General features: G+C 46.5%; 1 protein-coding gene across 1 annotated transcript in view; it reads left to right on the top strand.

Annotated features, from left to right (window-relative positions):
* The window catches only part of Pard3 (par-3 family cell polarity regulator), a 524,608-nt gene that overhangs the window by 223,855 nt on the left and 288,675 nt on the right, over positions 1–12,078 (top strand). The window contains 1 exon segment of the mRNA XM_051169253.1: positions 595–773. Within this exon segment, the coding sequence (XP_051025210.1) occupies positions 595–773 (179 nt within the window).

Genomic DNA, 12,078 nt, shown 5'->3' on the forward strand with positions numbered 1-12,078 from the left:
AAAAGTTGAATGAAATAATTTTTGTGTTCTTGCTTTGTTAATTGTCTTACATGGTATTTAGGATAATTTATCTAGGCACAACTGGTGAACAGTGTGGGTTGTTACTCTCATTTGGTATTTATCATATGCCAGGCACTCACTGCCTCTAGTTCCGACCCCACAGTCACCTTACCAAGCAGGACATTGTTTCCTCATTATTCCTGTAGCAGGTGACTGTGGGACAGCGGGGCTTCTTGCCTGAGTAACGAAGAGTGGTAAAGCCAAATTACCAGCCCAGGCAGCTCTGTCCAGCACTAGGCTCCCTCCTCCCCAGCACTCACCATCCGGTGGGATTTGTGTTAGAGTGCTGGCCCTGTCTCTTTTTGAAAGCATTTCTTGGGCTGCCAAGATGCCTCAGCAAATAAAGGTGCTGCAAGTTGTTTTCCAGCATCCACACATGTACCCTGACACACACGCACGCACACCACATACACACGCAGACACACAACGAACAACACATGTGATTAAACTAAGCTACACAATTACTATTACTCTCTGGCGTGCATCTTCTGTAGTGAGGTGCTGATCTCTAAGCCCAGTCCTCTCTTTGTGTAGATACGCCTCTGCACGTCCGCCGGAGCAGCGACCCAGCGTTAACCGGCCTCTCCACCTCCGTCAGTGATAATAACTTTTCCTCCGAGGAGCCCTCCAGGAAAAACCCCACCCGCTGGTCCACGACAGCTGGCTTCCTCAAGCAGAACACCACTGGAAGTCCCAAAACCTGTGACAGGAAGGTAACCACCCCACTCGTTTCTGCAACCGTTGTTATCTTGTGTCCACTGGTACCATTTGTGTGTGGCCATGTGTTTCCTGGGCACATGCTGTGGCCCTATGTGAGCGCTAGTGGGTTTCTCATCAGTGTACGGAGACAGTTGATAACGTACAGTTTGTTTGAATCTTGTGATGAAATTTAATGCGGTGTATTGAGTATGGTCATCTGTGGATCCATGTTTTGAAATAATAATATATCCATATGATTAAAAATGTAGCCCCCTCTTTCTCATGCCTGTGCCCCCCTTCCTTTGTCTTCCTCAGCCCCAGGGCCTGGGACCTCCAGCCCTAACATGTCAGGGAAGTTCTTGAACACTGAACTATACAAACAGCCTCTGAAGAAAAACTTGAACATGAAACATTGCCCTATAAATTTTTTTTTTTTTTTTAAAGTTTGTTTCTGGTTTTTCTTTTCTCTCTTCACAGGAAATTTCTTCTTTTTGCCTTCGGCATGACCTTCTAGAGGTATTTCCCACATGAATGAGCAAATGCCTGCATCGGCTTAGGAAGTATATCAGAGAACTGCCAGCATTATAGAATTAGGACTATCAAAGCACACTTCGTGGCATTTTATTCTGTTTCTTTGATCATTTCATCCCAAGTTTCCCTTCAGAGTAGAGTATGCTGTCTGGTCACAGTGCAACTCACTTCTTTTGACCTATGTTACTCAGCCCAATAAACACACTTTAGCATATTAACACTATGTGAGGGGCCTTCGTCACCTCTTCCTGTAGAGCCCAGATGTGCTATCCCACTCTGCCACGGCTCTAGTCTCTCAATGAGCTTTAAGCTGTGTTTTCATGTTTCATGGCTGTGTCTGCACAGTCAGAGTTTGTAATTTACAGAGCATGGAATGAGACACGTGGGCGTGTTGCTACAAAGTGCCAGTCACAGTAATATCGGAGTGGACAGAGCTTGAGGGTTTTTTTGTTTTTTTGCTTCTTGTTTTTGTTTTTGTTTTGGCTTATCCCATGCATCTGTGTGAAAGTTCCTAGGGAAGTGGGTTGTTGTTGTTGTTGTTTTTTTTTTTTTGGTTTACATTCCAACAAACTTTTGTCTTTATTAGTATTGGCTTAAGCGGAAGTAAAACCCATGGGGCATACACCTGTGAAATAAGAATCAGGCCAGGGGCTGGAGAGATGGCTCAGAGGTTAAGAGAACCGCCTGTTCTTCTAGGGGACCTGAGTTCAATTCCCAGCAACCACACAGTGGCTCACAACCATCTATAATGAGGTCTGGTGCCCTCTTCTGGCCTGCAGGTATAAAGCACTCATATACATTAAATAAGTAAATGAATATGTCTTTAAAAAAAAAACAAAAACAAAAAACAAAAGAGTCGGGCCAGTGGTTTAGCTCCAAGGAAGACACTTGCATGGCACACACGATCTGGCTTCAGTCCCCACCTGACAAGGGCCCTGAAGGGCAGGGGTATAAGGCAGCAGTGCACGTTAGGGCTGTTGGTGCCTATGGATTTAGCTGCCAGCCTAGCTCTCAAAGAGTCTGTGAGGAGCCAAGTTAGATTGCTTTCTCACTGATGCCAGCGTGATGTGAGCTGCCCGAAAGAAGCAAAATCTACTTCCTGAGTAGACCTCGTGGCTTTTAATTTTTGTCAGAAATTTGTAAATATATAAATTTAAATATTTACAGATTTATAAACAAGTAAAGTTTACAGTTTAAAAAAAATCTCTTTTTTTCAAGTGGGTTTTCATCTCATCAGGTCTGACGGGCCAGTGGTCTGAGCATAGCCAGGCTTCGCTGGTGACTCCTTTAGTGTCCTGAGTACGTGACTTAGGTGAAGTAGCACCAAGCAGATCTGCTTTTGTCACATTTGAAACTGAAAAGGTTTAATCCTTAGAATTCATTTCTCGGATTATTGGAAAATCTCACAGAACACGCCTAGACTGGTGTATATCTGGTCTGCCTGTGAGCAGTCGCATCCCAGCGGTCTGTCCTCATGGGCATTCTGTCCTCACGGGTGCTTGCCTCGCCTGCAAAACAGAGGCTGAACCTCCGAGTTCTGTGAGCAGCAATGGGCCATGGAGATTCCCTTTAATTACTGCCGCTGAAATCTGAGGCCCCCCACCACTAGGTTCAGACAGGCGGAGTCATCTGCATGCAGACTCCGGCTTGCCTTGCCGGGGCTCCAGGGAGCGATCCTCAGCCTTCCCGCCTCTGGAGCCGAGCACGGCATGTGAGGGCCATATTGAGATGCTTAGAATAATTAGCCAAATGCACTTCTGCCTTTGTAGTAAATAACATGTATCTGTCATCGTGAAACACCTGGGGAACCAGGAAAATAAAGTCAAGCACCGCAACTCCAACACGGAGATGTCAGCCGTGGGCAGCCACCCCATGCCACACGGGCTCTCATCAGATCACAGGCCTAAGTGGGGGGCTGGGCTGGATTTAGTTTTTCCCATGAGGATACCAGTGAAAACACGCGTGTACACACACACACACACACACACACACACACACACACACGCTCCCATGTTGGCTCTGCATTCTCAGTATTCCTATATTTTTCTTCCACCACAAAGGGTTTTATATTTGAATTTTATTAGAGAATATTTTTAAACAATGTAAAGTATTCTACCGTACCGTCTGCTCTGATTTACGACCCCCTCCCTGTTGGACATTTTTATTTATCCATCTCTTCTCACATTGCAAACACTCATATTGGTACACAACCTTGAATATATTGTTTTCCTTCTTAGAAGTGGTCACATACCGTACGAGCCTTTCCTCAGCTGCACAGACTTAGTGTTCTGTGTTGCACATGGCCGCACCTTTCCCAAAGGAGAGGCCTGGGTTGACGCCCCTGAGTGACATTACGTCCTCACAGCGGGTACAGATAGTGGGTAGCATTGTGTTCTCTTGTGTTATTAATTTCTCAGCTATTAATTTGCTAATCTTGTCTAAATTATATGCTGGAGTCTGGAAATAGGACTTAGAGGTTCTCAGCCGGAGCCTGCTAACTATAATAGTTGCAGTGGATTCAATGCCCTTTTCTGGCCTCCATGGTCACCAGGGATAATGGGTGGTGCCCAGATATGCTCACAGGCAAAACACCAATGTACATTAAAAAATATAAATAAATGTTAAACTATATACTGTTAGTACTGTAAAACTGCTACCCACATGGATGCTGGAAATCAAACTGGTGTCCTCTGCAAGAGCAGCTGGTGCTTTTAACCACTGAGTCATCTGTACAGTCCCCAGCATATAATTTAGACAAGATTAGTAAAGCTTTTCATATCGTCTATCTATCTATCTATCTGTCTGTCTGTCTGTCTGTCTGTCTGTCTGTCTGTCTATCTGTCTATCTGTCTATCTGTCTATCTATCTATCTGTCTATCTGTCTATCTATCTGTCTATCTGTCTATCTATCTATCTGTCTATCTGTCTATCTATCTGTCTATCTGTCTATCTATCTATCTGTCTATCTGTCTATCTGTCTATCTGTCTATCTATCTATCTGTCTATCTGTCTATCTCTATCATCTATCTGTCATCACCTAACAATCATTTATATATCTGTTTATCTCATTCCATGTTTCTGTGTTTTCAGCTATGAGAAGACCTCCCCCCCCTCTTTTTTTTTTTTTCATATCGGGAAAGAGAATGAGGAAAAAGATTGCTTGCTGTTCGCCATAGAGCACTAAGTATATTTTTTTCTGAGTTCACAAGAGCCGATCTACAATGCATGACTTTAAGATGTTAGTCTGTCACTTTGTAGTGGGCACCCGGGCTATGGAGGGCGGATCACCGGGTGGAACGGCAGGGTAGGTTTCCACCACGGCGTGCAGGGCAAGCATACACAGGCGTTCATGACCCTGAGTCTGCTGGACCTTGAGAGTAGGTAGCCGTGGGCTTCTGGAATTCATTGTGGTTTTTATGCTTTATCTGTGTGTGGGAGGTGGAGGAGGAGAAGGGAACCTTGCCCCTTTTTTTGGAGTTCTCTTGGAAATCCCTCAGTCCTGTTTGCAGTATTTCATGGCTGGCCACCTCTGCCCTGTCTTAGAGACACGGAGGAAAGTGACTCCTTAGGCACTGCCTTCCCGTCTGTCCGAGACTTCACATGCAGGAGATCTTCACCTTGCGTGGGGTAGTTTTAACCTGTGTGAGTACTTGAATCATTTCCTGGCCTCCTTGGTCCATATTCCATCAGGACAGCCGTGACTGAGGTCAGCTAGTGTGCCCGAGCCTGTGACCTGGCCACGTGAGTGCGGCGTGAGGCACTTAGCAGAAGGATCTCGCGGGCGGGTCAGTGGGTAAGACTGCACTGCTGCAGTGTGGTGTCACATGCCGCACTCCCCCCGAGATACTGACAAGCAACACTTTGAATCCTATATCTTCTCCCTTAGACACTCGACAGTGGTAGATTTAGCATGAAAATGCAAATTTCCAAGAAGAATCCTTACCTAGTTAGTGGAAGGGAAGAGCTATAATAAAAACACCTCACAATGCTGTCCGTGGCCTTTTAAGTTAGTTATTGTCGCCCCACCCCCCCCACACCCCCGAGAGACCCCCCCACCCCCTGAGAGACCCCTCCCCGAGAGACCCCCCCACCCCCACCCCGAGAGAGAGGTTTGCAATGTTTTTGCCCCTTACTTGTCTTGTTTCTGTTTGCTGGCTGTGCTTAGTGTGTTCCCGAGACTATCTGCTGTATGCAGCCACTTAGAAAAGGAGCTTTCTGAAATAGACCTCTGCCACCTCTTTCCCTTCTTTGAGCAATGGGAGCTCTTTTTTTCTGAGAGAAAGAGAGGGAGAGGGAGAGGGAGGAGAGATTGGATGAGTCTGGAGGCAAGAAGCTGGGAGTAGATGTGTCACTTAATCACTCTCCACTCTTCATTCTATGTTTTGAGTCAGGCTTTCATGGAACCTGCAGTCTCACCACTTTGGGTTAGGTTGGCTGGCGAGTGAACTGAAGGGACCCACCAGCCTCTGCCTCCCCGGCACTGGGTTCCTGAGGGGCCACCACACCAGGGTGAAGATTCAGGTTCAGGTTCTTGCTTTGCTGACTGAGCCATTTCTCCATCTTCTAAATAGTTTTCCATGGTGCTCAAGATGAAACCTAGGGCCTCATACCTGGCAGTTCACTGCTCCACCCCTCAGTTGTACCCTAGGTCTAGAAATTAGTTTAGTAAACATTTCCTATATATATTTTAAGGGACCACAGTTTTTACCTTTTATGATACTACTATGCTTTTTATTTACCAAGTAATGAAGAGTATAAAGAGGCAGGTAAGTCCTTTGAAATCATGACGAAACTGGAGCAGAGGCTGTGTGACTTCTATGTGAGCAGTGACTGTCCTTATCACAGTGGGGTGTCAGCCAGCAGGATGGTTTAATTTCCAGCAAACTTTCCTAAATTTGTGTTATTGAGAGATTTTGCTGTATCTCATAAATATCAGTATTTGCAGATTATTCTATCCTGTATTGGGCTTTTTTAAAAGAAAGTTCGTGCTAATTAATGTTACTTGGTGAACTTTCTGTGGTTGACATTTATATTTTCATCTATATTGTTTCTTAAAAGTATAGATTTTAGAACTATATTTCAAATGATATCTCTAAATGTTAATTTATTTTGACACCTCTTTTTTTTTTAAATAGATTTCTGAGCTAGATTTACTTTATAAGGAGATGAACAGTTTTAAAGTCATTATTAACTGCTTCACCTAAGGTCATGTCAGGAAGCCTGAGGTACTTTCATATTTAGCACTGTGAGAGGCACCAGCTTGATGGATGTACGTGTGCATGAAGCAAACGTAAAAGGAAGAGGGGCGTAGAAAAAGGGAGGGGGAAGAGGGAGGGACAAATAGGAAAAGAGGATTTACACTCAGGTCCGCGCTTCACTGAATGTTCCATCGTCCCTCCTTCTAATTATTTTCCCATGATGTTTTGAGTGAGCCCAGGGAGCCATGGTGGTAGTGCAGTGCTTTATCCCTCAGCTGTACTCTCAGACTAGAGATGGGGGGAGAGAGGCGGGGGGGGGGGGCTCAGGGATGGGGGGAGAGAGAGGGAGTCAGGGGTGGGGGAGGGGGGGCGGGGATGGGGGGAGAGAGGGGGAGTCAGGGATGGGGGGAGAGGAGGGGGCAGGCATGGGGGGAGAGAGAGGGAGTCAGGGATGGGGGGAGAGAGGGGGGGTCGGGGATGGGGGGAGAGAGAGGGAGTCAGGGATGGGGCAGTCTTCAGAGCTGCTCTGTCCACTCTGGAACTCCACTCTTTCTGGGAGCTTCTCAGTATATAGAAAAATGGACGATGTCTGCTGGGGAGGTGCTGGGAGCCACCTGCAAGCCCAGCACTGGGGAAAGGTTGGGGCAGCAGATTGACAGCTTTCAGTTCAGCCTCTGCTTCCTAGTGTGGGCCTGTCCCAAAAAAGAGGTAGCGAGGAGGAGAGGGGAGCAGGCACGTCAGGTGGGTGCCGTGGTTACCCCGAGACACCACAGAACTGGAGCGTAGGTTTGCTTTGGTGGCATTTAGCTTGTTTACATACTTGGGTAACACACTTGTCACTTTCAAATTTAAATCAATTAAAATTAACTTATTTTAGTTGTTTTGAACTCCCTTATAGCCAACCGTGGCCTGAAACCCTGGCTGCTTCTGGCCAAGCAGAACCAGAACAGGAAATAGCGTTCCTGTGTGTGGGCTGTGCTGAGGGCGCTGGCTGGCTCGGGGCCTTGCTGCTCTCCTCATGCTTTTTGGCTGCAGTGTAGTGCAGGCGGTTCAGACTCCCAGCTCCAAAGATGAGAGCCCCATAGCTTATTCGGACTTGACACCTCCGGAATATGCCTGCTCTGGGTTTTCAAGCACAAGAAACACTTCCATTTGGCATACAGATTAATAATTAGTACTAACACCTCCTGTACTATGTTCTGGAGGGTTCTGTCTGTGCATTCTATGGGTCTTCAGGGTCCTACGGGAGTCAGGGAGGGCACTGAGGAGCTGTGCTGGCTTGTAAGCTCCTGGACGTCAGTGCTGGGAACCCAACTTGGTTCTCTGAAAGAGCAGCAAATGTTGGTGACGGCCGAGCCGGCTCCCAGTCTTTCCGCTTTCTTCTTTCTTCTTCTATTAATTATGGTGTCCATACTAATCTATGCCTCTACTCCCTCACCTGTTTCAAAACCATTTGGCTCGCTGGTTTCTATTCTTCATAATTTATTCCTTCAAACTATTGGTCAAGTTGTAAATGCAATTTGATGTGTTTTATATTTTTGCTTGTGAGCCCAGCCTTTGGCAGGTGAGCTGTCTCCTCATCCCACGGTTTGATGTTTTAAGAGTCGAGGCTGACGAGATAGCTCAGTCAGCAGAGCGACTGCTATGTGAACACAAGGACCTGACTTCCAGTCCCTTCAATGTTCATGTTAAAAACCAGATGCAGCTGTGGCATGGTTCCGTTGCTGGAGGTGGAGACAAGTGGGTCCTGGGCTTTCCGGCCCAGCCGGTACACCTGAGAGTGCTGAGCCTCAGGCCAGTGAGAGATCCTTGGACACTGCCTGAGTATGACAGGCAAGGTTGTCCTCTGGCCTCTGCACCCGTGAGCCTGCATAGATTCAAGTCCGTTTGTTTACACAGACATCAGTACACATGCACTTGTACACACATATGAAATATAACACACTAGTACCCTTGAGTTTCTGGCTGTGAAGGAGAAACTGCTCTTTAGTTATTCATGAGCTAAGTTTAGGGGCAGATGCAACAGTAACCCCCAAATTGCCCCGCCCCCACGACAGCTTAAAAGGAGGTCCTGTGAGCCCTGGAGCTTAGACTGCTGTTGCAGCATGTTTTCCCATTCTAGAACCATGAGTTCCCTCTGGTTTGTGTATTAAAAGACTTTTAATTGAACTCAGTGCCTCTGCTGGAGCTTTTAGTTAGTGATGGTGGTCGTCACAGGACAATAGCCTGACTGCAAGTGCTGAGCTCACCTGGCTGAGCTGTTAACAACCCCATGTCACCCGTGTCTGTGCTACATCTAGCATATAGTCAGCTCCCAAATTACGAAGTCCAAAGGTGCTCTTGGGCTTAGCTATGATACTTCACCACATAAATAAAAGTCCAAACTGAAGATGGGATATTTTGTGAATGTCCTCAGAGCCACGTGCAGCCGAGGCCAGCGAGCCAGGCACACCCCTGAGGGCACAGCACCCACATTCAAATGCCCCCTCCCCACGTACATATAATTAAACATAAAATAATTTAAAAGACATGCTGACTTCATTAGTATCTTTTCTAATTACCCATTATGCCTGCGGATCCCCATTCCTTTCCTTTATGCTACTTTTGTTGGTCTCTCTTTTCTCCGTTTATTCTCACTAGTTTTGTTGTTTTTGGAAGTGTGATATACTTAACTTTTTAAAAATTTATGTAAATTACTCAAAACAGCTTAGCAATCACAAAGCGATTATGTCATTGCGCTAACGCAGTGGTACTCCACATTTCTAATACTGCGGCCCTTTCATGTAGCTCCTCATGTGTGATGACCCCCCACCCCCAAACCATAGAATTTAAGTTGCTACTTCATAACTGTAATTTTGCTAATGTCATGAGTCACAGTGTAAATATCTGTGCTTTCCAATGGTCTTAGGGTGACCCCTGTGAAAGGGTCGTGCAACCTTCAAAGGGGTTGTGACCCACAGATTGACTCCATAACTGAATTTAAAAAACAAACGGGAGCTGGGCGTGGTGGCTCCTTTAATGGTAGCACTCGGGAGGCAGAGGCAGGTGTATCTTTGTGAGTTCAAGGCCAGCCTGGTCTACAAGTAAGTCCAGGGCAGCCAAGGCTACACAGAGAAATCCTGTTCCGAAAAACCAAAATAAATAAATAAATAAATAAATAAATAAATAAATAAATAACAGATGAAACTAAAGAGGCACATTTCTTTATAGCACTCTCCCTCCCCCTGACACAACGCTGTGCATGGTTTTTCCTGCCTGAACTTAGCAAGCGCTTGCTACCTTCTGCTAGAAGATGGTTGTTCTTGGTAGGTCATTCCCAAAAAACAGAGGTGGAGAGAGACAGTTAGTGATTGAACAGTAGAAGAATGTGGCTAACTACCGAAACAGAAAATGTCGGGTGTGCATCAGCAGTGACACCCGCCTGTCTGATGACCCGATGACCCTGCGATGTGAGGAGGCCAGCGCACCTGACCAGCCTGGGGACCTGGTAACGGACTGTGACTTGGGTCCTGAGCTAGATCTTGGCATAATCGAGACCACGATGGGAGAAAAGAGAGCGATGACTGTACATCACTAGTTCTTTGGCAGCGCTGCCGCCTGGTTTTGGAAATACGGTAGTATCAAAGAAAGATGACGTCAGAGGAAGTCGGACAGAGAGCATAAAGGGTTCTTTGTCCCGTCTGTGCAACTTTTGTCTGATATATAAACCTTTTTAAAAATAACTGTACTACAACTTAGCACTATACGTACCACCCACAGGTGACTCCGGGGGCGAGGTAGCAGCCAGGAGCGCAAAGTGTGTGCGACCAGAATGCACCTGGCGTCTTTTGAGCCTGCTGACACCTAGGCCATACCCCAATGTATAGCTTTCTAGAAGCGGCTTACTTTTGGCATCTGATTTTATTGGCAACTGATATGCTGTTATAGACATTTTGTTGTGGGCCTGCGTTTGAGAAATGCTCGTTGGCTTCAGGTGAGCTCACTTAATGGTACGGCTGCAGATCTCCACTTTCATCTTTTAAGTTTTCTGAGAGATCCAGATGCCAACCTCGGTGTGTTCCAAATTTACTCAAAGTAAAAGTTTTGGTAGTGGCAAGATTTCAGCAGAGGGGCTGAAGATTTTCTGCAGCCCTTGCTTTAGAGCTTTAATTTTTAATGGTAACTGGGAGAGTGATTTCCTTGCGTATCAGTGCCCTGCACAGAGAACCCGCCTTGTTTGTCAGAGTGGTGGATAGAGGGGTGTTTGTCCCTCGGCGGTGGAGGTCCGTTCCTTCACGCTTCCTGCGGAGAGCTGTAATTCCCAAACGTACCTCCAGAAGAAGCCCTTTTGTTTTATGAGCAGTGTGCCGGCCAGGATTGTGACATGGATAAGCATTTTTAGAAATGAGCCATGGACATGGCTTACCCAAGGAAGCATTTGGACAATTAAAGCCGAGGATATGATAGCCAAGGAAGGAGCTGGCGCTGAAATTCCCCATCGCTTCTGTCAGTCCATCCAGACCTTTTCAGCTTAAAAGTTTTTCAGAAAGGAGCGTTAATTGTTTGCTTTGGCAGATTGATGGCATACGACACGGGTATCTTGATTTTTGAATGATTTCTGTAAATCCAGGTCAGATGGAAAGTGTGCGGGTAAATTCATCTGAAGACTTACCTGTGTGTGTTTGGACAATGGTGGGAATGAGACACGGTGGGCTGTGCCTACTGTTCATGCCTTCTGTGTGCTTCCTAGCACGACACTGCCTTCCCCTGGCACTGTGTTGAAAGATTTCAAGGCAATATGCAATTTTATTCCTACTATTAGATTCAAGACCAAAACATTTAGAGTTGATTGTTTATGAAAGAAGCTGAAATGTGGAGAGACATATTTCCCACCTTCAGATTCAGGAGTACACGGCACTGCAGAGCGCTTGGAAGTTGCTTTGGACTTTGATTTGTTTTTCAGAGTTGACCGGCAGTCATCAAACAGTGCTCTTTGTTTTACTGTAGCTCAAGAAGATGAGCCAGGAGGTGGGGCGTGGCTCCATGAAAGAACATTTGCCTAGCATATGCCAAGGCCTAGGTTCTGTCTCCAGCAGGACGCCCCCTCCCCTAACACGTGCACATCCACACCCCCAGGCTCTTCTCAGATTGTTCCACATTCAGTCTGATACGAAGTATTTCCGTTTTGACTTCTTCTTTTACACTGAATTGACAGAGCTGACCTGTGTAGTTTGTCAGCTTAACTCAAGTTAGAGTTACCCGAGCAAGGGGATCTTGGTTGAGGAACTGTCTCCAGTAAGATTAGCTGGTGGGGAAGTTTGTAGGGCTTCTTGTCAATGTGGCTATGCTACTGAGGGCAGTGCCAGCCCCGGTGGGGATGGGGGTGGGCATCCTGGGTGGGTCAAGAAGACAGGCTGAGAAGGCCATGGGGAACAGGCTAGAAAGCAACACTCGTGAGGAGTGTCTGCTTCGGTCCTTCCTGCACACAGGTCCCTGGCCTGACTTCCATCAGTGACGGAAGTGTAAGCAGAGATGAGCCGTTTCCTCCCCAGGTTGCTCTTGGCTACGGTGTTTTATCACAGCGGTAGGAAGCTAAGACAAGCGTGTGCTT

Source organism: Acomys russatus, chromosome 26, assembly GCF_903995435.1.
Source record: "Acomys russatus chromosome 26, mAcoRus1.1, whole genome shotgun sequence".
Taxonomy (NCBI): Eukaryota; Metazoa; Chordata; class Mammalia; order Rodentia; family Muridae; genus Acomys; species Acomys russatus.